The sequence below is a fragment of the Pelophylax lessonae genome (assembly GCF_965119305.1).
Source record: "Pelophylax lessonae genome assembly, chromosome: 5".
NCBI lineage: Eukaryota > Metazoa > Chordata > Amphibia > Anura > Ranidae > Pelophylax > Pelophylax lessonae.
Genome location: NC_138772.1, coordinates 398641489 through 398668088, shown reverse-complemented (window position 1 = coordinate 398668088; position 26600 = coordinate 398641489). Strand labels below are relative to the sequence as shown.

Here is a 26600-nt window from a genome sequence, read left to right as displayed (position 1 = left end):
TCGAATGCCATTTAAAGAGTGGGAACAAAATATAACCTTTTAACCTACGTCTATTACAAAGGGGTTGCTTTCAAGATTAGGAATCTGTGCTGATTTTATCTAGCATTGAGTAAGGGAAGGGAAAAACATGTTTCAGTGGGAGTGGGAGTAATAAACAGTCTAGGCACTATAAGCAATCATAACATTCTGTAGCCCTATACAAGAATAAAATGTTCCCAATGTTTTTTTTACATTTCGTAAACAGCACACTCATATAGTAATAGATGAATGCAACATAAAATGTTCGAATTGATGCATTTTGTCTAGAAAAAAATAATAAAAAAGGAACAGTGCACACGCTTGACAGGATGTCAAAATGGGCCCTCATCTGTTGAAACATCAGTTTTATGTATAGATTTATCATTTAGATCATGTATAGTTTATCAGCGATACCGAATACAGGAATTAAAATGAACTCTAAAAATATATTTGGCACACTAATCTCTTCACAAATTTAAAGGAGGCCTTTTCTGAAGTGGAAATGCATTTAAATGTTGAAAGAGCTGTCATTGAGCATGGTGTCCCGCAGGAGTCTTGCTTGGCCACAATTTGCATTATTCAATGCATTAAAAACATCACTAGTAAAAGATTGCTCCACTAGTCAATATTGTGCTAATAAAAAGCTGATAATCAGCCTGCAAATGCGGTGGTGTAAAGACCCAGGATGATCATTCATGAAAGTAAAGCAAATAATGAAGATAAAGGCAAAAGCACTGAAGTCTTCATCTGTCCAACAGTAGCATTTAGAAGGCCACAAAGGTAATCTTGGTTATGTGGACATGGTCCTTCCATTAATCAGAAGCAAGTGAATCTGAATCCACTGATTTCTTTGCACTTGCTTCAGAATGACCTTTCACAGCCACTTTTCAGGTACTTCATTGCAAATAAAAAATAAATAAAAGCCTCCCAACATTCAAATGTGTCGTCCAGTAAGGAAATAGAGTGGTTTGTCATCGATGCTGTTAGCAGTCTGGAACTCATCACGCAGTCGGAACTGCCATTCATCCTCTAGCTCCAAACGTACAATGGTTTGTCGGAGAGAACTTCTGTCCTGGCATATAACACAGAGCGTAGCACCTGCAAGTAAGAGGAATACAATGTGTTCAGCATAAAACCACCAATATATATTTATACTTCAAGCAAGAATGGCCATTTTGTATTTAAAATACCACCAGTCTGCTGAATATTTTTTCTTTCCCATACTGGCATTCATATTCTGTCCCTAGCTCCCAAGCTAACTAAATACCTATAGTTGCTGATATTCCTATTTTTCTGAATGACCCGATACAGGTCAGTTACACAGTTACATGGAGCAGTGCGCTCCGAATTACATGCGATCAGCGCATCCGCACAGGAGATCGCATGTAATGAAGGAGCAGTGCGCTCTGATATTACATGCGATCAGCGAATCCGCACAAGTGTGAACCGACACTAAATCTCATCTTATTACTTTGCTTATTTGCAATATCTGCTTCTGAGTCGAAACAATTGAAAAAGGACTGTATAACCTAAATATTATCCTTAATGGATACGCAGACGATTAAAAATGAATAGAAATTGATGTAAAAAGACAAACAACAGAATATCTAACTCTTTAATGATGGGGGGGGGGCGCCGATACAGCTTCTCGCCAAGGGCGCTGGAGACCCTAGGTACGCCTCTGTATACCCCTGTATGTTGTGGTCTCTAAGGTGCCCATCTAATAGTTTTTTGAAACTATCAATGCTCCCTGCTGATACAACTGTTTGCGGAAGAGAATTCCACATCCTTACCGCTCTTACAGTGAAGAACGCCCTGCGTATTTTAGGGTTAAACCGCCTTTCCTCTAGTTTTAGTGAGTGGTCACGCGTCTTATTGTATTTCCTTTCTCTGAATAGGTTTTTCCATATGCTAGGGTTTCTAGTACAATATTTGTACATTGATATCATATCCCCCCTCAATCGTCTCTTCTCCAGAGACAGTTTGTAGGATTGATTAATGTACGACCCTTTATTCTTGGCCAACAGCAACCTCAACCCAATATACAATGAAGAATGAGAGATTGCACTGCACCAAATTGTGTAAAAAAAAAAAAAAAAAAAAAGCTGTAAGGTCATGTAGGCTTCAACTTTGGTTAAATTCCTAAGGAAAAAGTAAAATGTTTATCTGTTTAAAAGAAACAACAGTGATCTGGTAAAAATTAAAAAGGGACCTCTGGCTTAAAGCAGAACTTCAAATAGGCATCACCACCCCTTCTGCCCCTTCAAAGCCAGGGCTCTGCTGGGTATTCGGGACCTGGCAGAGACCTGCATCTGTGCCAATGCAGGGGAATCCAGCGCATGTGCAAAAATACCGGTCATTTTCTGACATCGGACATTATCTGTGTGCATACGTTGGGATCCTGGCCTGTGTGCAGACCTTTTAAAAATGGGCAATGATGCAAAGTCACCAGCACTCCAAATAAATATATTTCATGTGTTTATTGTGATGTCAGCATCACATAAGGCATAAGAAACCAGACATTTTTGGGGCCTCTCAGGGTCCCTTTTTCAAGGCAACATAGTGACTATAGTCACATTTGACATAGGTACAATGTGGCCTTGAGAAAGGGGTCTACGACACCCCAATTGTTGGTTTATGCCTTATGTGTCGCTGTCTTCACAATGAACACATTAAATGCTTTTATTTGGAGTGTTGGTGACTTTTCATCTCCGCATTGGATTCTAGCATGGCACCATCTGTGGCATTCACTTTAAGCACCTATAATTACAAAGTTGAGTACAGTGAGGAGTGCAGCTTCTCTTTGGCTTTATATGCAAAGAGGGGTGGTTATGGTAGTGCATGCGTCAAATCTTCCAGCGTTTGCACGCGCCCTCGGTAAACACTGTCTCCTGGGACATGCGAGTGGCAATCCTAAGAGGCAGCAGAAGGCAGAAGTTACTTTTTAAATACTGTACTATCCATAAAAATATATATAGCATTTATGTGTCCCTTTAGGTCTGATGAATATACCACCAAAAGTTTTTTGTTATTTTGGTTCAATAAGTGCAAGCAATACCTGTTGTCCCCGCCAGAAATGTGAGCTGTTAACTCCCTGTGCCTGTATTACATTCCTAATAGTTGTTGCCAGCTATTTTAAGATTACAGAACCACCTATATACAGTATCATGGAGGAGAGGAAGGGGGTAGGGAGTTACATTGTAGTCCAGTCCTTTGGGAACAACTCTGCTTCTCTATAATAAGTCAGAATTGGCACTCTAGGGTAGGAAATGTGTTGCTGACAGGATCACCAACTAAAAATAAAGAAAAAGCCTGAAAAAAGAAAACTCCTGCAGCCACCACATCCAAGGAATAATCCGAAACAGTTTACATTTTTGTTCTTTGCCTTACATATACCTTAAAAAGAAAAAAAAAAACTTTTCTTAGAGAAATATTTAACGATTGTTGCTTGTTGCCTGACTGTTATATGAACCCTCTGGCTTTAACAATTTCATGTTGATAATCCTGAACAGGTTACCATATTAGGAAATTAGAAGGCCATATCCTTATGAATCTCAGTTAGTGACGGAAGTATCGGAACAAGAGGGTCAGCGTGACATCCAGGCAGACACATTTGAGTATGAGTCAGTGGTAGCGGTTTACAGGTCTCTCAGAAACCATAGTTGAACCATTTCACTCCTTAAAAGCTCAGTTCTAGACATTTTTTTTTTTTAATGAAGAAAAGGTAAAGGGTAAAGGTTGATTTCCTCTCCAGGTTATGGGTTTCAGATAGGAAGTGAAGAGAATCTTGCCGAAAAGGGCAGATTTTTAAAACCTGATGAAGTGTAGAGCTTGAAACATGTTGTGTACCGCATCTAAATATGAATACAAAACTTTCCACTACAAATGTGTTTGCTATCATTTTAAAATTGAAACTGAAAAAAAGACATAGGCAAGGTATTATTTGTACAGTACTGAAAGAAAGTTGAGAGTTTCTAACTCCTTCTCGCTCATTTCTAAACTAAAATGAAGTTTCGACTGAATCTGGGCTTTGATACTGTAGTATAAATCTGTCCAGGCAAGTGGATAAAGTGAAACATGTACCTTTAAGAAACCTGAATTTCTTCAACATCCCTGCACAGACAAACGAATCACACAAATAGAGCAGAAGTCCACTGAATGCCAGTCCGTCACAATTCACGTTTACAGAGTGTGGTCTGGAGCTCACATAGCACAGCGTCACCTGAAATGTGGAACATCAACAGTTCATTTTGCAGGACAACTGAATGAAGAAACATTAGTGTGTTAGCATAATGACCAAATATGCCTAAAATTGTTGATCAACGACAATTTTAGCGTCGGTTCACACTACTGCGATCCGACTTAGGGGGCGACCTGTGAAGTCGCGTGCTCCGCGACTTCGGCACAACTTGCAAGGACTTCATAAAATTAATGTCTATGCAGGTCGCCCCGAAGTAGTACAGGACCCTTTTTCTAAGTCGGAGCGACTTGTGTCACTCCTATTAGAACGGCTCCTGTACCGCACAATGGGAGCGTGACGGACCACAACTTGTCCGGCTGACAAGTCACGGTCCAAGTCGGATCAGTGTGAATGGACACTTATGAACAGATGATTTTGTAAGTTTTAGAGTACTGAAAATATGTATACCAAAAACAAAAAAAAAGGTGTGTATCACAAGCAAGTAGTACAAATGGAAAACAGAAACCTGTTCAAAAATTCATATCCAAAGGCCTCATTAACATGGGTGTTGAGGCCTGTATGCCATAAATCAGCCATTTGTTTAGGTGACTGACGCTGCTAGGTGCTGCCTGCAGAAAGTCTATGGGGACAAACACAGCCAGTCGTCATAATCTGATGAGCGTATAGTGGCAGGTGAGTGACACTTGAACGCCGATAGTGTACGTTCAGAGCACCTCACCCACATGTCTGTAAAATTAGGATGAGCAGCTGTGTCTGTAGTCCGCAGACTTACGTAGGCTGTCTGTATGCAGCACCAGGCAATTCCAGCCACATGAACAAATGCCCAATTCATGATGTACAGGCTTTGGCACCTATGTAAATGATGCCTACAAGCATATAGGAAGAAGGCACATAGAATGGTGCTTACCTCAGGTCCTAGGTTCAGGTAGCAGTCTACAGCCAATAGTGGGTTCCTCGGATTGTTCAGGGCCTTTGGAAACAGTTTGTGAGCACTGTACTGAAGAAACTTCTCCAGCAGGAACTGAGCTGGAGCTGCCAGGAGTGTCTGCTCACTGTCTGGAGCACACACGTACTGCATTGGGGAGATGGGACCAGCACTTTCTGTTATCTACACAGTAGAGAAAAAACACACTATAAGGATGCCACGCTTTGTCTATATACAAAAAAAAATAAGATTACCATTCAAATTTCAATGTACTTGCTTAAAAAAAAAAAAAAAAAATATCTTTAGAAGGGTTTAGGTTGCAGACCGCCAGTACAATATACATGCTATAATCCCAAGCAGCCAGTATCTTCTTTCTACGGTAGTAATTAGAAGGCCCAAGACCAGAGAGTTTCAAACATGCACTGTACAGCTTGTAAACCGCAAAAATAAACTTCAATTATTTGCCCCTTTTTGGTCGGTTTAAAAAAGTAGTATGGAATTAAATAAATAATCATATTTACCTAGATGACTGCAACTCCCATTCCACCTACAATTGTCCCCTGCTGTCTCGAAGACTGAGAACTGAGCAATCACACACTGCTGCCCAGCTCCTGGTTTTCAGCCTGCAGGGAGCCAGTGATCGTCAGTCACCATCTCTCTGCTCCTTCAGCGCTCACTGAAGAACTGGACTATGCAAGAGGCAGAGCATCTGGCTCAGGCTTTCAGCAACCCACTGAAAGGCTAAGCCAGCTGCAGGCCAGGCTTTAGGATGGCTCCTGTGCATATAGTCGGGATCTTTTTGGAGCCTGGATCGGGCAAAAAAAATACCCAGAAATAATCGACAATCGGTTTTGTTACTGTGGGTAGTCATTGGTTCTACTTTTCCAAAAATCTGTGTTGGTTATCAAAGTACCAGTCATCACTGTAAGATGTAACTATTCACCACAGTGAAAGTAATGTTTAAAAGGGTTACAAACCTTAGTAATGCATACAAGTGTTTATTTTATGAAATTACCATCATGACATACCATGACTTTGGGCTTGACAATGAAGTCCTTATGTCCTCCCACATGTATATGCTTCTTCATTAGGCTAAAGTTGTTGAAGCGGCAAATCAGCAACCCTCCACTATTTGCTCTAAGGTTGAAATCTATGTCTTCACAGAAGTATCTGGAATAATAAACCACATCACCAAAAATGTACCTCCTGTAGAAATTAAAGGACAGTTTTTCCTTCATAAAAGAGCTTACATAGAATAAAGGAAACCGACTTGTAACTCACCATGTCCATGTAACTATCAGCTATGAACTTACAATGATTAGTCTGACTCAATCTGTATGATCACTGCTGCTTACTGTACAACATTATGCTCAGTTCTAACCAAAACATATATTTAAGGTATGGCCAGAGCAGGGAAGGCTCGGGGGCTTTGTCAGGTTTTAAATTGCCATCTATTTTCCTAGCTCTCCAACAGAAATACACACAATCATATTTGTAGTAGAGGGAAGAAGAGTTCTGACCATGCTTTTATTGCTAGTCGTATCTTCCTACCCTATGACGACTGTGCCCACCATCAAATTCCCTCTGTAGCATATCAGCAAAAAAATTAGAACCATAAAAGGAAATTTTACCTCTTCTTCACAATACTAGACCAAAAAAATTACAGTTGGCTTTTAAATGCACCTTTAATGCTTATAATATATTTATATACACTTGTTTTGTAATAGTTTATCATTTTTGTTTGTTTTGTGTGTTTATTGGTATTATATATCCATAGTATTATATATCCATAAGGCTTCTCCGAATTCAAATTTATTCATGTTGCTTTTATCCAGGCAATATTTTAACAGATGTGTTTTCATATACAGTATCCACAGCAGATGTAGGCCAGATAGCACCCCTGAACACAGGCCAATACTGTTCATTTACCTAGGCAATTGGTTTTCTCAACTATGGTTATATTGCCCTCTTAAATTGTCCAAGTTGTCATGCTTGCTTCTATGGATACCTTATTCTTTCATTGTCCTTTGTCAGACAAAGCATCTTGCCCGGACCAGTCAAGACCAAGAACTTTTTCATCCTTATGAGAATGTACATTACCCTAAAGCCAACTTACCTGTTAAGATCATACTGCACATTCTGGGTCAGGTCCACGTTGAGCATTATAAAGTCATGAACATGGCACCTGGAGAAGGAACGCTTGGGGAAGCTGGAATTTATCTTGCTGTTCCACTTCTGGATCCCCAGCATTGCATAGTTGGTGATCTTTGGTGTAGCTTCCATGTGCTGTAGCACATACTTCAGAGAGACATTCTTCATACCGCAATCTGTCTCTGTAAATTGACTAAAAATATCCAGATCCAGCTTTAGAATGTGTCAGTATAGCTGTATTGTAATTCATCATCAGTATAGAACAACATAGAGCTGTGAAAGTGTGGTGCACAATCAACTTTGCTAAATCCATGAACTTGTTTCCTCACATTTGTAACATATATAAGGCTTACATCTTTACAGCTGCTGGGCTTTATAATACAGTGCCATAGCTCATGTTCTTTAGACATCTGGTGAAAATGTGAAAGTTATGTTTCATATAATCACTAAATTAAACGTATTCTAAAATTAACTTAAATCTTAATAGCGGTTTTATTTCGTATAGTTTATATGCTACAAGTAAATTACTAGGACACTGCCTTGAAGAATTTGAGCAATTAGAGAATCCTTATTGTTGGAGGTACTTCTGTCTATTCCTACAAGGTTATGGATAATGATTAGGACTGCAACAAACTATTATTTTCATAATCCATTAGTTGCCCGATTATTGTTTTAATAATTCATATAAAATCCTAAACAAAATGTGTGGTATGGAATTTAGTTAATATGTAAAGTTAAAAAAAAAAAACATTATTTATTCTTGAATACTTATATGCAGTGGCAAATATAAATAGATTATTTGGTTAAGGAACAAAATACCTAATCCACTCTAAGAAAAAAAAAAAAAGACAGAAGTTGAACCTGGTATATATCAGAAAGAGATCAAAATTTTCATTAAAAAAAAAGACCTAAAAACACTGTTTTGCAAATTTTCAGACAGGACTGTAATGTAATATTTTGCATGACAGACTCCCTAGACCGGTAGCTTGGTACAAGCCTTCTGTCACTAAGACATTTAGTAGCAGTAGCATGCTTTTTTGTATCACCTCATAATGGGGTTAAAAAAACAAAAAATAGCACTTTATAGTACAAAAAACGCAGATAATCAATACTATAAGGCTTCATGTACACAAGCCTACACTGGCAACTCCTAAACTCGAGTTTAGGAGCTTTTGGTGTTTTTTTTTTTTTGCCAAAGCTCCTAAACTTAACTCCATAAAAGCTTATGTGTCCATGTAAGTGTCCATGTAAGTGTACATGACGGCCGTGGGAGTTTTGCATTTTCCCACGGCCACTGTAAATGTAGGCTAGTGTACATGAAGCCTTAGCGGTCAATTACTATTATAAATACACAGTACATATATATATATATATATATATATATATATATATATATATATATATATATATATATATATATATATATATATATATATAAAAAAAAAAAATTCTATCATACATATAAATATACCTAGAAGTAGGAAAGACTGGGTATTTTAACTTGAAGTCAGACATGAAGCTCTATTAAGGGTGGCAAAGGGGGATATTTTTTTTTTATTAAAGTAGTACAAAAGGCTGAGGGGTCACTGCACAGACCCCTTAAAGTGAGATTAAGAATTTTCTCTTTTTTGCTCTGTAAATTTTAAAAACAAACTTGTCATATTCACCTGCCCTATGCAGTGGTTTTGCACAGAACACCCCAATTCTCCACCTCCTCTGGCGCTTCTGGCTCCCCCTGCCTTTGGTATGCCCCAATAATAAGTATAGTATGGAGTGTCCCTATAGAAAAGGTAAAAACCTTCTGCTGATAAAAAAAAAATATTGGTGCATCCCTACTCATGAGGCATTGCTCCTTATACATTTATAAATTCTCAGGCACTTACTGACATGTATAGAAGGTGTACTAAGCTGTATGTGTGCTGCACTGTGTATACTGACATATGGACGGTGTACTAAGCTGTATGTGTGCTGCACTGTATATACTGACATGTATGGGCGGTGTACTGAGCTGTATGTGTGCATGCACGGTGTATACTGACATGTATGGATGGTGTACTGAGCTGTATGTGTGTATGCACGGTGTATACTGACATGTATGGATGGTGTACTGAGCTGTATGTGTGTATGCACGGTGTATACTGACATGTATGGATGGTGTACTGAGCTGTATGTGTGCATGTATGGTGTATACTGACATGTATGGATGGTGTACTGAGCTGTATGTGTGCATGCACGGTGTATACTGACATGTATGGGCGGTGTACTGAGCTGTATGTGTGCATGCACGGTGTATACTGACATGTATGGATGGTGTACTGAGCTCTATGTGTGTATGCACGGTGTATACTGACATGTATGGATGGTGTACTAAGCTGTATGTGTGCATGCACGGTGTATACTGACATGTATGGGCGGTGTACTGAGCTGTATGTGTGCATGCACGGTGTATACTGACATGTATGGATGGTGTACTGAGCTGTATGTGTGCATGCACGGTGTATACTGACATGTATGGATGGTGTACTGAGCTGTATGTGTGTATGCACGGTGTATACTGACATGTATGGGCAGTGTACTGAGCTGTATGTGTGCATGCACGGTGTATACTGACATGTATGGGTGGTGTACTGAGCTGTATGTGTGAGGCATTGTATTTTCTGACATGTAAACAAATAATGCATTCTGCATGCAGGCCAACTAATCAGCTAACCAACTAATTAATAAAAAAGTTGAGAACTATTTTCATAATCGATTATCAATCATGTCAATTAGTGGTTTCAGCCCTAATAATGATGAACTGCAGTAATCATTTATGTGAACAAGTGGTCACTGGGATCAATGATCCTTGTTACAATTTTTTGTCTTAGCTTTTGTAGTTCATTAGAGTAGAACGTGTCAGTTCCAACAGCCTGCATGAATACTACAAAAGCTCCCTCCACTCTGCTAATGACATGGGTAGCTGGTCAGACATAGAACAATTCTAGTTACATTCCATAGGCATGCTGTGCTGCATGGAGCTTTGCACGTGCTACTGAACATGCCCAAATTGAAGCAGGTGCAAAGGATTTCCCAACAGGACTTACTTTTTGGGCAAGTGTTTGAACGTTCACAGGTAAAATCATCATCATATGTCCTGTTTTACTAAAGACTGTACAGAGTTTAGCCGAATGCTGAACTAGAACAGTTAGTGCTGAACAAACCCTTGAACCCTGTCAAAAACAGCAGTCCTGGACAGCCAGGACCAAAGAGGCATAGTGAGCAGAAAGTTACATACCCAGTGTCTACATCGTCATACTGGCTTTGACACTGTGGGTTTGTTCTTTTCAAATGCTTTCCTGAATGGGCCCTGCGCAAGGGAGGACTGGGGCAGGGGGGCAATTGTCCCCTGGGCAGCCCTGATACCCCCTACAAAGGCTGCACCACTTCTGCCACAGACATGCCTAAAGGATTCCTGGTGAAGAGAAGTAAAAAGTCCCTGCCACTGACCTACTGAGTGCGGGTTGAAGACAAGGACAAAGTGCAGGCCTCAATCCCCCCCCCCCCGCATAGATGGTGTAAACTATGTGAGCAGAGGCCAGTTCCATGCCCCACTGGAGACTCTTCTGCCCCAGCCAGCCCCAACTGAGCCGTGCCAGCTCCCTCCAACCTCCCCCTGCTGGCCAGGTTGGGAACCCAGATTCAGCTGGTAAGTAGAGAGTATCTGGAGCAGGACTTCAGCTGGGAATGGGGATCAGGAGAAGGATTGGGAGAGCGGGAGAGGGGGAAAGTGGGAGGGGGCTGAGTCGCTGCACCATGGGCCTCTGGTTTGTACTTGCCTCCTGGGCCAAAAGTTACCAGTCTGCCCCTGGCCCTGTCAATCAGAAAACTGCCAAGGAGCAAGCTGGCACAGAAAAAGAAAAAAGATTAGAAGCCCTTACTGTGATCTGGTGTAAGATGTAGCATGGTCCCATGCATTATAGTAGTGATTGACCGTTTATCGGCAAAGCCTATATATCGAGGGCAGATATGCACTTTCCCCGATATATCGGAATCGGCCTTTTGATTTACCGATATTGCCAATATCAATATTTCGGGAAAGTGCTTGTACCGGGGTGATGCCTGCAGCTAGAGGCATCACCCCAGTACCGGTGTCCATAGCTGATGGTTGGCTGTCTTGTAATGACAACCGATGCGGCTGAGAAGCTGCTCGGCTGTCATTCCAAGGAGCGGAAAGGGCGTCCCACCCCTCCCGCCGCCTTCCGTGGCTTACCCGGGTCTCCAGTCCCACCAGGAGACCCGGGCATCCTACCTTCACCGCCGCCGTCTGACCGGGTCTCCATCTGCACCACCGCCGTCTGACCAGGTCTCCATTTCTTTGAATTCGGCGCCGCCGAGTACCCGGAAGTGATGACATGACATCACTTCCGGGTACTGGCGGCGCCGAATTAGAAAAAACTTACAGCATTCAAAACAGCCAAACTTGGTGTTTTGAATGCTTTTAAGTGCAGAGGAGGGGTTTGGGGTCTTTTAGACCCCCAGATCCCTCCACCACAGTACCTGTAGTCATTAAAAAAAAAAAAAATAATAATATCGGCCAATATCGCGATCCGATGACCAAAATATCGATATCGGTCAATCAATACATTATAGTGCCAACATTTTGTGCACTTCGCACAGAAAACTGGACTACATTTTGAATAGAGACCTTGTTTTACCCTTTTACTTATTAGCAAGTTCAATTTAATAAGCAATTTTGTTGACGTACCTTGACTGCTCTGTAACTTTGCCATGTACATTCCACAAAACACAGGAGTCATCCATGAGAACAATGAGGGGCCACACACACTGACGTTTAATTCCCATCTCCTCCATACGATTTCTCTCCAGTTCCAAGTTGTGGTAAGACAGCTCTTTGATAAGAAACCTGGAAGCCCCTGTATATGAAGAAGCAGCGAGTTTACATAACTTTCTTTTTATGGAATCAGTCTTTTTTTCTCTCCATCCTTCCACAATTAAAACCCTTACTTTGAAACATCATCTGGGATGTTCACATATGTATCCATATATTTAGTTTATTGTCCGTGTAAAGAAAGGTCATTTTACATTTCTGAATAAATGCATCTTCTGAAGTTTAAGTGGTTGTAAACCTCAGACATGAAATATGAACAGAGCATATACAGTACTGTACTTCTATAGTGAGTACTTGTCTCAATTAAGAGCACCAAGTGTCATTTCTGTCTGTTGCCTGTTCATATGCCATCAGCGTGAATCACTTTTGCCAAGTTTTCCTGACACCAAGAGAAAAATGGTGACAGGGGAGGGACCTCCGGCTGATTGACAGCCCCAGCTCAGTTCCTGTGTGCTGTGTGAAGTGGTGTGTCCCTTCTCTCCAATCAGCTCTCAGAGCTCTCCTCACTGAGTTCTGAAGAGTGTAGCTTAAGCTCTCCGCCCCCTTTTTTCTGACTCTCAGACAAACTTTAAAAATACACATTTGAAATGCATATACATAAAGCTTTTAAAAAATGTTATGTAATTGTGATCACAGCCATGTCAGGGCCTCACTTTTCTTTATTGCCCTTAAAAAGATTCTGACACCAGACCATTCATTTCAACAAAAATCTTCCCACAAGATTAGATGTTCATTTAGTCTTCAGTCACTCTGAATCAGACTTTGACATCGTGCGACTTCACTTGAAGCCGCACAATTTCAAAGTGGCTTGTCAGTGCAACTTCAGGTGAGACTTGGAAGACATCTGTGCGACTTCATAATTTTTATCATAGGTGTATTTTAAATGACAGAGACAGAATATCAACCAACATCCTGAAAAAACATATGATAAAAATTTTATAAACTGAGTTGCATTTCAGTGAATAAAATAAGTATTTGATTCCCAAGCAAAACATGTACTTGGTGGAGAAGCATTTGTTTGATGTGTTTTTCTGGATTTTTGGTTGATATTCTGTCTTGATCATTTAAAATACACCTGTGATAAAAAATTATAGACCTTTCATTTCTTTGTAGGTCCGCAAACTTACAAAATCTGCAGGGGATCAAATTATTATTTTCCCCACTATACAGCAGTTAGGCATCCATATTAGTTACTGTTAAATTATCTCACCATTGATCAGAAGAAGCTGCCTTTCCTAACATCTGTTTTAATTCTGGGTAGCAAAAAAGATACGGCAGAAGCATGGACCTTCATGATATACTACAGGAATTCATATAGCAATAGTGTCAATGTATATGGAAAACAAGGGGTTCCTGTCTCTGAATGCATAGCCTGTGAGTGGTGAAAGATTTAACAACCAAAATCGATCACCCAACATAATGCAAAATGTTATGAGGATAAGGACACAATGGATGGATTTAATCACTTACCAGCTCCAGCATTATTAAACATGCTAGGAAGAACCAGCATGATGTGGTTGGCCCAGTACTTTCGATAAAGTGGCATCTCATACTCCTTTACGACCATAATATGCAGGTGACTGTTACCTTCCATGGCATGATATAGGTTTAATAGTCCATGTTCATGTCGGCCACTTGAAGGTGTAAAAATTGGACTCTTAATGTTGGGATTCTGTGGAGAAAGATGTCAAAATAGTCACTTCCTTACTCTTTTTTGTCTTATATTGAGGAGCATTAATGAAAAACGCACTTACTTTATCAGACACCAGGGGGAGCTGCATGCTCTCCAGGTGCTTGCCCTGTTTGCTGAAGACGAAATGATGTTCTTTGGACTTAGGGATGATAAAGTGAAGTTGAACCTCCTCACCAAGCATGGAGGATGAAAAAGTAAAGGCATGTATGGTAGAGTCAGGCACCTAAAGTAGCAGAACACAGAATTTAGGAGAAATAACTATAGGTATAGGTTCTTTACAGCAGTGGTCCTCAACTCCGGTCCTCAGGGCCCACTAACAGGCCAGATTTTAAGTATTGCAGACTAGAGTACTGCAATCACTGAGCAGCAAATGATATCACCTGGGATGTATTTCAGTTATCTTGCAAACCTGGCCTGTTAGTGGGCCCTGTAGGCCAGGGTTGAGGACCACTGCTTTACAGCACAAACTTAAACAGGTGCCTTGGCTTTTCACACTCCATCGAAATATCACCACTTTTGATATTTGAGCCATTCTAAGTCAGTAGCAGACTGGTAGTGCTGAACTCCCAGTGTTGCTTGTCCCATTGGAATTAGTCTGCTATGACTATAGTTACAATTCATTGGTTATTGCTTCAGATAAGACCAAGGTTAGGTTATATGGTGTCCTTTGCCAGATTTTAGAAAAAAACCTTAAAGTAATAACTTACAAGACCTCCCTGATTAATTATTGATATTGTTCTTATTATGCACAGTTTAGGCTTCAATGGAAGTGGGGTGGATCCTTAGAGATTAGAGAAGACCAAAAAGAGGAAAGAGAAATTGGCCAGCATTAAATTAGAAGGTACTATTGGATTTGGCACAGCATTTTTGTAAGGAACAGAGCCCTGACCCCAACCTGATGAGAGAACACGTGTGAATAAATTGTAGGTTCTGTGACCCTGACTAATCTAAATCTTTTATTATCACCAATAAAACTCTGATAGATGTGATAAGATGGTTGACTCTGCAGACTGTCTGTCTATTCATATGTAGCAGCATTCAGAGTGCCACTAAATCTAGAAGAACAGGCTATGCTGGTACACCATATGCCGGTGTGCAACCGAGATCATGTTCAAGCCCATCTCTATTCATTTTTGGTTTTTGTTTTGAATACCTTGGTTAAGACTTAAACATTCTATCAGGTTTTTATTTCTGTCTGTGATTTTTTTCTCCCTTCTTATCACCAGGAATAAAAGGCACAGGCAGTAATAAAATATTGTCGGATGTTTTAATTCCTCCCCATTCTAATAAAAATTTGGTTTATTTTTGTCACCATTGGAGAGATTTTACAACTCTTCCTGTCCAGACAGGGAGTGAGGGAAAAGGTCCCCAAAAGGGACAAAGAGGGGAATAAACACCTGACAGAGGCTCTAAAAAGGTTCATAATTTACCCTACATGTTACATACACATATATACTGTATGTTACATACACATATAAAAAGTTAACATCTTAAAATAATCCAATCAATGAGTGTTAATGTTTTAGAGCAGATCTGGACACAGAAAAAAAAAAAAATCTCCACTGTTGATCATGGCTAACACCTCCAGGTGCCTGCACATAAGGTTCTTTACTAATTCACTGCATGGAAAGCTTCAATCCTGAGGTGCTTGTATGCAAATTGTGGCCACATTTTTTTTAGCACAAAGCAAGGTCCATAAAGACATGGATAAGCAGGTTTGGGGTGGAGGAACTTGACTGGCCTGCGCAGAGTCCTGACCTCAACCCGACAGAACACCTTTGGGATGAATTAAAGCGGAGACTACGAGCCAGGCCTTCTCATCCAATATCAGTGCCTTATCTCACAAATGTTCTTTTTTGAAGAATGGTCAGACATACCATAGACACACTCTAAAACCTTGTGGGCAGCCTTCCCAGATGAGTTAAAGCTGTTATAGCTGCAAAAGGTGGGCCAACTTAATATTGAACCCTACGGACTAAGACTGGGATTCCAATAAAATTCATGTGTGTGTAAAGACAGGTGTCCCAATACTTTTGCCAATATAGTGTATATGCATATTTGTCTTTGTGCTGGGAGCGCGCCGCACAGCACAAAGCTCAGGGTCTCACTGGGAGGCCAGGGTCCTGTACCAACGATAGCTGTGATAGCCTCTGATTGGCTATCACAGTGATCAGTCACTCTACAGCCCGCCCCTGTGTTTTCATCCTCCCTGAATTGAGGGAGAGATACATTGTATCTCTCTCTCCTCTTGCAGGGAGAAAGAAATAAACAAAAGTGTAATAAAATAAAAATAAAACAAGATAAATAAAAATGATCTAGGTCGGTGCCATGGTTAGTATTTGGGTCAAGTAAAGGTCGAGTCAAAGGTCATGATTAGTAATTTTGGGCAGGATTCTTTTTTAAAAAGCATTTTTTTAAATTAGTATCAGTGTTAGTAGGTTTTAGGTAGGATAGAAAAATTAAAATGCGCACTATCGTCTCTGGGCTGTACTATGGGTAGAAACAACAACTAACATACACATATGTGGTATCGCTGCGATTGTCAAGAACAGGGAGAATTCATTTTGGGTTGTTCTTTGGTGGTAGGTTATGGTAGCAGCAAGAAATTTACAGCTAAATTAAAAAGAAAATTAAAAAAAATATTTATATTATATATATATATATATATATATATATACACACACACACACATATAAATATTATATATATATATATATATATATATATATATATTATTTTTACTATTTTGGGCCATTTTTCTTTGATTAAAAAAAAAAAAAAAAAATCAAGGGATATTCATTACCATTTACCACCAAATGAAAGCCCAATTTGTCCTGAAAAACAAGGTGTAATCCACCTGGACGCACAATGTAGTTGTGCTGATATGTACCATTTTACTAACATATGTCAAAGTTGCAAAATTGTGTTCAGGCATAAACATTTCTTTGACCCTCAGGCATGAAGGGGTTAAGTAAAATCCTAAAACACTAGAGGGAATAAAAAATAAATAAAAAAAAGTAATACAGTAAATTATGGTACAAGCGTTCTAAATTGGAAAGACAATTAGAAAAAAAAAAATATTTTGGGGTAAACATTTTTTGGTTTTGGGAAAAGCACAGGGTCACATGAACACAGGATGTTCTGGGCTATGCACCCCCCCCCCCGATATATAAAATGTTTTTTCAACATGTATCGTAAAATGCATTGGGTACCTGTAATACAGAGCCGACATCCATGTACTGGTGACACTGCTCACAATGGTGAAAAGTATTGTACGATGCATATTTTGTCAGCATCATAGAAATGGTTTCACGTTTCCTTGATTCATCAGAACGACCTCCAGGGAACTCTGTACAAAGACACAAGTAATAGGAACATTTTAATACTGGTAATTCTAGAAGTGGCTGTAAAAGTGGTGACATTTATACAGGTGGCAGAAGCAGGCACAGATAGGGTTATTTCCCAAGTTACATGTAAAATTACTTCTAGGCAAATGCAATACATGTGAACAGTTCCTTAAATGACCACTCAGTGAAGATAAAATGAAATGGTCTTGTCATGTTTAAAATATTATATATTTTATGCTAGTCTTTCAATGTAGAAAACTACCCTACACACTTGGAGAGGGAGGGACAGCACTTCCAGGCAACCGGGTTCTATTGCTTTGCAAAGTGCCCTCTCCAAGCAAGCTTACAGTAAGAGGGAGCAGAAGGATGACCTTATTGGTGTGCTGCTGCTACGCAATGCCGTATTAGCAGAATAGGGCTGGCTCAAGACCACGCTGTGTTATGTAAAAGGAAAATACGGTGGTTTTTGGTCCGTGATCACTCCATCTGCCACATTTTACTGATGAGCTTAATAGTAACCAGTGGCGGCTGGTGAATGAAAATTTGGGGGGGGGCGGCAGAACCAACACCCCCCCCCCCCCGGCAGGCAGGCAATCAAATCTACAACCCCCCTCCCTCCTCCCGCGACGGACGGCAGCCGGACAGCCAGTATCCTTACCTGCTCCTTCCCTGAGCAGCTGTGAGTCTCCCAGAGTTGTATAAAGTACTCGAAACCCATACTTGAGTAAAAGTACAAGTGCTCGGTCAAAAAGTGACTTGAGTAGAAGTGGAAGTGCTCGATCAAAAAGTGACTTGAGTAGAAGTACTAAAGTATTCAACATTTTTTGTACTTAAGTATTGCAAGTAGTTTTTTAAAAATTTTGCTACTCAAGTACTGAAAGTAAAAGTACCAGTAGTTTTGAAAAAAAAAATGCTACTTAAGTACTGAAAGTAAAAGTACAAGTACTGTGTTATGTAGTTATTAAAGAAAGAAGTCAAAAGTTTGAACATCAAATGGGTTTTTATTATTTCAAATGCAGCTTTTATTTATACATACAGTAGCTTTTATTTTCGTATGCGCTGATAATATACATGTTTTGAGCTTCATGAAACCTGCCATCTACTGTTCTGGCAGTGGTAATTTTTATAATAGTAACGAGTAACTAAGCAGCACAAAAAAAAAAATATCGGAGTAGAAGTATTGAAAACATTGAAAAAATGTAGTGAAGTAAAAGTGGAAGTAGGAGAAAAAAATTCTACTCTAGGGAAGTACAGATACCGCCTTTCGGTACTTAAGTACAACAGTGAAGTAGTTCTACTTAGTTACTATACATCGCTGGAGTCTCCTCCGGCTGTACGACGCCTCCCTCTTCCTGGCCAATGGCCAGTAAAATCGCTTCTCTTTTCAGCCAATCAGGAAACGGGTCTCACGACCCGCTTCCTGACTGGCTGGGAGGAAAATCAGTGTGATAATAGAGAATATTAATTCGCTATTGTCATACAACTGGGTGGACTCAGGGCTCTGCACCCCGAGCCCACCCTTTTTTGAAGCCTATTAGAACCTCTGGCTCTAATCACGTGCTTCAAAAAAAAAAAAAAAAATCCCCTATTGGAATCCATGCATCCGGCACCCTGCATGTCGATTAGGGGGCCGGACGCATGGATGGGGGGGCTGCGCCCCTGTGCCCCCAATGGACTGGCCGCCACTGATTGTATTTCTACCACAAAAGTGAAATGCATGACAGGGAGGGACCCAAGCAGATGGAGTGATTTTGCTTTACAAAAAGACACAGAATAAATATCATACCTATAACCACTAAAAATTCCCTTTAACTGCAAATAAAGTGAAGTCACAGTGCTAGCTTATACATCTTGAAGAGCCTTAAAGTTGATGTAAACCCATTCTGTAGGCTTGTACCTACAGGTAAGCCTATAATAAGGTTTACCTGTAGGTACCTTTTAATCTCTCCTAAACCTTCACGGTTTAGAAGATATTCACATTTCATGCAGCCGGTAATGTCACCGGCGCATGCGCTCTGAAGGGAAGGTATGGCCTTCCCGTCCTTCATAGCTCCATGCCACGGTCCTTGACTTCCGTGCGCATGCGCGGTAGTGACGTCATCGCAGTGCGGCCAAGTAGACGGCCGGAGGACCCAAACCCAGAAGGAAGACTCGGTGAAGATGGTAGCATGTGTTAGCGCTCACAGTGCGGCGGTGCAGGGCTTTGTTCTAAAGTAAGTATTTCATAATGTTCTATTATGTGATGCATACTAGCAAATTATGCCTTTACTTTACAGGATATAAAAAAAAAATAGCACGGTTTACTTCTGCTTTTAAGTGGCTTAAACCCTTACATACCCAGTGAAGTGGCTAACCTAAGGTGATAACACAGAGTTGAAACAAATCCTCCTACATAAGTTGTACCTGGTTGTACCTGTTTATCTGCAGCACTCTCTTCTCTACAACCACTTTAAGTACATAATTATACACCCTGTCTGAGCTTTGAGAAAGCAGGGGCAGGGAGCTGAATTTACACTCTACAGAGCACAGAGGTCAGTGACGTGGCCTTCAATCAGAGGCTGTGTGCTGGAGGCTCCCTTTGCTGTCACCTTATTTTTCTAGGTGTCAGGAAAATTTGCCAGACATGACTAAGGCAGATAGCAGAGGAAAAAAAAGACAGCAGATAGAAATAACACTTCGTTCTCTGGATTGAGACAAGCACACACTATGCAGGGATATGCTTTGTTCAGATTTAATGTCAGATGTTAACAACTACTTCAAATTATAAAGTGTATGGCCCCTATCAGAACATGAATTCTTGATTCATCATTAAAAGAATGTTGTATCCTATGAGATGTCCTAAAAGTCAGACAGATCAACCCTTCTGTCAGATGATGGAGTGACCAGACTTAAAGACAATAAAGATACTTAAAAGAACGTCAACGGATTACCTGATCAAATTACTTTGAGATCAATCAGGCATTAAATACTGCAATTTCTTCATTTTTAGGTATCACCAAGTAAAATCACTTTTGTTTATCTAGCGTTAAATTCAGACAAATTCATACAAGATAGTCCTTCACTTGTGTTCACAATTTCTCTATGTATAGCTTGCTGAGCATAGTCACTGTGTACACCAGGGATCTTCAAACTATGGCCCTCCAGTTCATAGTCACTGTGTACACCAGGGATCTTCAAACTATGGCCCTCCAGTTCATAGTCACTGTGTACACCAGGGATCTTCAAACTATGGCCTTCCAGTTCATAGTCACTGTGTACACCAGGGATCTTCAAACGATGGCCCTCCAGTTCATAGTCACTGTGTACACCAGGGATCTTCAAACTATGGCCTTCCAGTTCATAGTCACTGTGTACACCAGGGATCTTCAAACTATGGCCTTCCAGTTCATAGTCACTGTGCACACCAGGGATCTTCAAACTATGGCCTTCCAGTTCATAGTCACTGTGTACACCAGGGATCTTCAAACTATGGCCTTCCAGTTCATAGTCACTGTGCACACCAGGGATCTTCAAACTATGGCCTCCCAGTTCATAGTCACTGTGTACACCAGGGATCTTCTAACTATGGCCCTCCAGTTCATAGTCACTGTGTACACCAGGGATCTTCAAACGATGGCCCTCCAGTTCATAGTCACTGTGCACACCAGAGATCTTCAAACTATGGCCTCCCAGTTCATAGTCACTGTGCACACCAGGGATCTTCAAACTATGGCCCTCCAGTTCATAGTCACTGTGTACACCAGGGATCTTCAAACTATGGCCCTCCAGTTCATAGTCACTGTGTACACCAGGGATCTTCAAACTATGGCCTCCCAGTTCATAGTCACTGTGCACACCAGGGATCTTCAAACTATGGCCTCCCAGTTCATAGTCAATGTGTACACCAGGGATCTTCAAAATATGGCCTCCCAGTTCATAGTCACTGTGCACACCAGGGATCTTCAAACTATGGCCTCCCAGTTCATAGTCAATGTGTACACCAGGGATCTTCAAACTATGGCCTCCCAGTTCATAGTCACTGTGCACACCAGGGATCTTCAAACTATGGCCCTCCAGTTCATAGTCACTGTGTACACCAGGGATCTTCAAACTATGGCCCTCCAGTTCATAGTCACTGTGTACACCAGGGATCTTCAAACTATGGCCTCCCAGTTCATAGTCACTGTGCACACCAGGGATCTTCAAACTATGGCCCTCCAGTTCATAGTCAATGTGTACACCAGGGATCTTCAAAATATGGCCTTCCAGTTCATAGTCACTGTGTACACCAGGGATCTTCAAACTATGGCCTCCCAGTTCATAGTCACTGTGTACACCAGGGATCTTCAAAATATGGCCTTCCAGTTCATAGTCAATGTGTACACCAGGGATCTTCAAAATATGGCCTTCCAGTTCATAGTCACTGTGTACACCAGGGATCTTCAAACTATGGCCCTCCAGTTCCGAGTCACTGTGTACACCAGGGATCTTCTAACTATGGCCTTCCAGTTCATAGTCACTGTGTACACCAGGGATCTTCAAACTATGGCCCTCCAGTTCATAGTCACTGTGTACAACAGGGATCTTCAAACTATGGCCCTCCAGTTCATAGTCACTGTGTACACCAGGGATCTTCAAACTATGGCTCTCCAGTTCCGAGTCACTGTGTACAACAGGGATCTTCAAACTATGGCCCTCCAGTTCATAGTCACTGTGTACACCAGGGATCTTCAAAATATGGCCTTCCAGTTCATAGTCACTGTGTACACCAGGGATCTTCAAACTATGGCCCTCCAGTTCAGGAACTACAATTCCCATCATGCCTAGTCCTGTCTGTGAATGTCAGAGTTTTACAATGGGATGTGTAGTTCTGTAACAGTTCTGTAACAGCTGGAGGGCCATAGTTTGAGGGTCCCTGGTGTACACCAAAGCCCTAAGTTATGGCAAGTGAAGGGTTCTGAAGGCAGAATTCCTGCTGGCCTGGTGCCGAAATCCCCTTTCGTGGTTTACACTTCACACAAGATTAAGAAAAAAAAAAAAAAATCTTCTACAACCTTTCAGACAAATCCTATGGCCTTTCTCAATTGATAATTACACGTTACAAATCAAACTAAGTAGCATGGCCAGCCAATTCACATGATCATTACAGTGTATCATAAAAATCCTGGGGTAATCTGACACACAATCATCAAATGTTTATATTGCATGACATTGCATCAAACAATCCCTAAAGCCACGTTTATGGTCATATTTCTTACAAAAAAAAGATTTTGTTCCACTATTATATATCAGATCATATAGTAACATTCAGCATGTGTGGAACTCTTTACATAGTAAAAATGGATATTGGCAAGAGTTTCAATTTACCTACTTAGAGTTAAAGAACTGGAGAATATTCATCAAAAATATCTCCTGTTTCTGCCAATACATTTTGCCTCCCTTTATTCCAGGTATCATGATTATGTTTCTATAGGCGGAAAACAGCTTGACTAGGAAAAAAGGCAAGGCAGAATACATCAACTTTTAAACCTAGGGATTAAACAGTTGATTTATTTATTCTGATAGTATAGTTAAATCTGATCGTATAGATTGTAATTTTTTTATGTTTTTTTTTTTGTTTTCCTTTTTAGTTTTTTTTTTTTTTTTAAGTGAATGTTACGGCAATACATTTTATAGTTTTAGAGTGGGGAAAGGCTAGACCTGTGATGGCAAACCTTGGCGCCCCAGATGTTTTGAAACTACATTTCCCATGATGCTCAACTACACTGTAGAGTGCATGAGCATCATAAGCATCATGAGCATCATGGGAAATGTAGTTCTAAAACATTTGGGGTGCCAAGGTTTGCCATTATTGGGTTAGACCCTTTGTTTAATTATTTGTTTTACTTTTATTTATTTATTTTTTGCTGTGTTCCCATCGGGGAGGTTGACCTATTTGTGCAGGTAACCATTGTCAAGAAACACAAAAATGAGAACTCGAACATGTTAGCACTGTCATCAGAGCAAGTGAGGGGAAGTTATCCAAATGGGACAAATATTCAGGCCACAATGGGAAATCTTCCCACTTTAGGGGAATTTTCTGGTAAAGGATAAGTCCCCCTTTAACCGGTTGCCGACCGCCGCACGACTATATACTGCGGCGGTCAGCCCCGGCCAGGCAGAGTGACGTATCGGTACGTCACTCGCCTGTCACTGACTTGCGAGCCTATAGCGAGCGGGCGCGCGCCCGCCGAGGCGCGCGCCCGCCGCGGCTCGTTCACAGGCAAGTCAGTGCGTGTGACCGGCGGACTCGATGTCCGCCGGCCACACTACGATCGCTCCTGTGAAGGGAGAAAGACAGAGCAGCTTGTGTAAACAAGCTGCCTGTCAGTTCTCCCTGTGTAAAAGTAAAGATCTGACCGTTCTACTATGTAGAACGGTTGATCTTTGCTTTTACACCAATAGCAATGTCCCTACACAGTAGAAAGCACGCCCCTAGGACACACTTAACCCCTCCCTGTCCAATAAAGTTAACCCCTTCCCTGCCAGTGTCATTTTTGCAGTAACAGTGCATATGTATAGCACTGATTACTGCAGTAATGTCACTGGTAACCCCAAAAGTGTCAAAAATGTCAGTCAAGGGTCCGATCTGTCCGCCGCAATGTCGCAGTACCGAAAAAAAAATCGCAGATCGCCGCCATTACGCGTTAAAAAAAAAACAACAAAAATGACAAAAATCTTTCTCTTTGTTAGTAAACGCGATAACTTTTGCGCAAACCAATCAAAATACGCTTTTTGCGATTTTTTTTACCAAACATAGGTAGCATAAAACAAATTGGCCGAAAAATGTTAAAAAATTTTGATTTTTACTTTTTTTTTTGGGGAATTTCATATAAAAAAATGTGAAAAATATTGTTATTTTTGCAAAATTTACGCTCTTTTTTTGTTTATAGCGCGTGATCAAAAAATCGCACAGGTGATCAAATACCACCAAAAGAAAGCTCTGTTTGTGGGAAAAAAAGGACGTCAAATTCGTTTAGGTACAGCGTCGCACGACCGCGCAATTGTCCGTTAAAGTCACGCAGTAAAAAATCGCAAAAAAACCCCTGGTCCTTTAGCAGCCAAATCCTCCGGGGCTTAAGTGGTTAACAAAAAAAAAAAAAAAACAGAATAAATGCACTTTTTTGGTAGGTAAAAAAATGTGCATTTCTATTTTTTTTTGGTATGAACCTGTAAAGCATTGCATCCATGATCAGCAGATTATGGGTGTAATGCCACGTCCCTGCAGACTGTCTGTATAGCTAACTGCCTGTACCGCTGATATGGGCAAGCAGTTACTGAATGACAGGAAGCTCAATGAACTACCTACATTGCGTTGAAAAAGTATTCATACCCCTTGAAATTTTCCACATTTTGTCATGTTACAACCAAAAATTGTAATATATTTTATTGGGATTTTATACGATAGACCAACACAAAGTGGCACAAACAGTAAATTGTGAAGTGGAAGGAAAATTATAAATGGGTTTCAACATTTTTTTTACAAACAAATATGTGAAAAGTGTGGCATGCATTTGTATTCAGCCACTCTGAGTCAATACTTTGTAGAACCACCTTTCACTGCAATTACAGCTACAAGTTGTTTGGGTATGTCTCTACCAGCTTTGCCCATCTAGAGAGCGACATTCATTTTTGCCCATTCTTCTTTGCAAAATAGCTCAAGCTCTGTCAGATTGGATGGAAAGCGTCTGAACAGTAATTTTCAAATCTTGCCACAGTTTCTCAATTGGATTTAGGTCTGGACTTTGACTGGGCCATTCTAACACATAAATATATGCTTTGATCTAAACCATTCCATTGTAGCATTGGTATTGTAGCTCTGCCACCACTATGTTTCATGGTGGGGATGGTGTGTTCAGGGTGATGTGCAGTGTTAGTTTTATGCCACACACAGCCTTTTGCTTTTAGGCCATAAAGTTCAATTTTGGTCTCATCTGACCATAGCGCCTTCTTCCACATGTCTGCTGTGCCCCTCACATGGCTTCTCGCAAACTGCAAATGGGACTTCTTATGGCCTTCTTCCATAAAAGGCCAGATTTGTGGAGTGCACGACTAATAGTTGTCCTGTGGACAGATTCTCCCACCTGAAGTGTGGATCTCTGTAGCTCCTCCACAGTTTCCATGAGCCTCTTGGCTGCTTCTCTAATTAATGCTCTCCTTACCCAGCCTGTCCATTTAGGTGGATGGCCATATCTTGGCAGGTTTACAGATGTGCCATACTTCCATTTTCGGATGATGGATTGAACAGTGCTCCATGAGATGTTCAAAGCTTAGGATATTTTTTTTTTTTATAACCTAACCCTGCTTTAAACATCTCCACAACTTTATCTCAGACCTGCCTGGTGTGTTCCTTGGCCTTCATGATGCGGTTTGTTCACCAAGTTTCTCTAACAAACCTCTCAGGGCTTCACAGAACAGCTGTACTTATACTAAGATTAAATTATACACAGGTAGACTGTATTTACTAATTAGGTGACTTCTGAAGGCAATTGGTTACATTAGATTTTAGTTAGGGGTATCAGAGTAAAGGGGACTGAATACAAATGCACGCCACACTTTTCAGATATTTGTCAAAAATCTTGAAAACAATTTATAATTTTCATTTCACTCCACAATTACAGTATGTGCCATTTTATGTTGGTCTATCACATAATATACATTTACGCTTTTGGTTGTAACATGGCAAAATGTGGAAAATTTCAAGGGGTGTGAATACTTTTTCAAAGCACTGTAGAGCAACAGGGCCCTAGAAATTCATTAAGAACTACAAGCCAAAATCCGCAAAGGCACTTGTAGTTATTTGACTCACATGGTCATGCTCGTTTGAATTGTGACAGCAGGTGTGGGGAGAAGATTCCCGGCTCGTTGTCACAAGGAGTGGGGGGGGTAATCGGGGGGAGAGGTGTCTTATCCTGAACATGTTACACCCTAAAAATGGGTGTAACGTGTTCAGAAAGGTGAAGTTATCCTTTAAGTCTTCAAAACAGGAAGTTAAGGGAAATTTCCCAGATGGTACACAGCAAAAAATAAAAATAGTTTCGGGTATAAATACATTTCAAGGCCTCATGCACACAGAGCTTAAAAAATGCCGCTTATACTGGCATTCAACATTTTTTTTTTGCCTGTTAAAGCACTGGTTAGCCTATGTGGCCATGCACACAAAGGGGTTCACAGGTGTATTTGAAAATGAGTATTTACAGGCAAAAAAACAAAACAAAAAAAACACCAAAGGCACATTTTGAGAGGAGCTTTTGAGCAGAAAAAAAATGTGTAAAACCTTGTAAATGCCTGCATATAGATGTGAATGTATTCCAATGGCCAGAATTCATATTTGGCCAGTAGAATGCCGAAACGCCATT

At 40.6% G+C, this 26600-nt stretch overlaps 1 protein-coding gene across 1 annotated transcript in view; it reads right to left on the bottom strand.

Moving 5' to 3' along the window:
* Positions 1-382: 382 nt before the first annotated feature.
* The window catches only part of GREB1L (GREB1 like retinoic acid receptor coactivator), a 117209-nt gene continuing 90991 nt past the window's right edge, over positions 383-26600 (bottom strand). Inside the window, exons 25-33 of the mRNA XM_082259555.1 lie at positions 17089-17225; positions 13938-14099; positions 13654-13855; positions 12040-12208; positions 7261-7488; positions 6173-6314; positions 5127-5327; positions 4102-4240; positions 383-1116 (exon numbers count right to left, since the gene is read on the bottom strand). Of these exons, the coding sequence (XP_082115681.1) occupies positions 953-1116; positions 4102-4240; positions 5127-5327; positions 6173-6314; positions 7261-7488; positions 12040-12208; positions 13654-13855; positions 13938-14099; positions 17089-17225 (1544 nt within the window). The 3' untranslated portion in view covers positions 383-952. The remainder of the gene's footprint in view (positions 1117-4101; positions 4241-5126; positions 5328-6172; positions 6315-7260; positions 7489-12039; positions 12209-13653; positions 13856-13937; positions 14100-17088; positions 17226-26600) is intronic.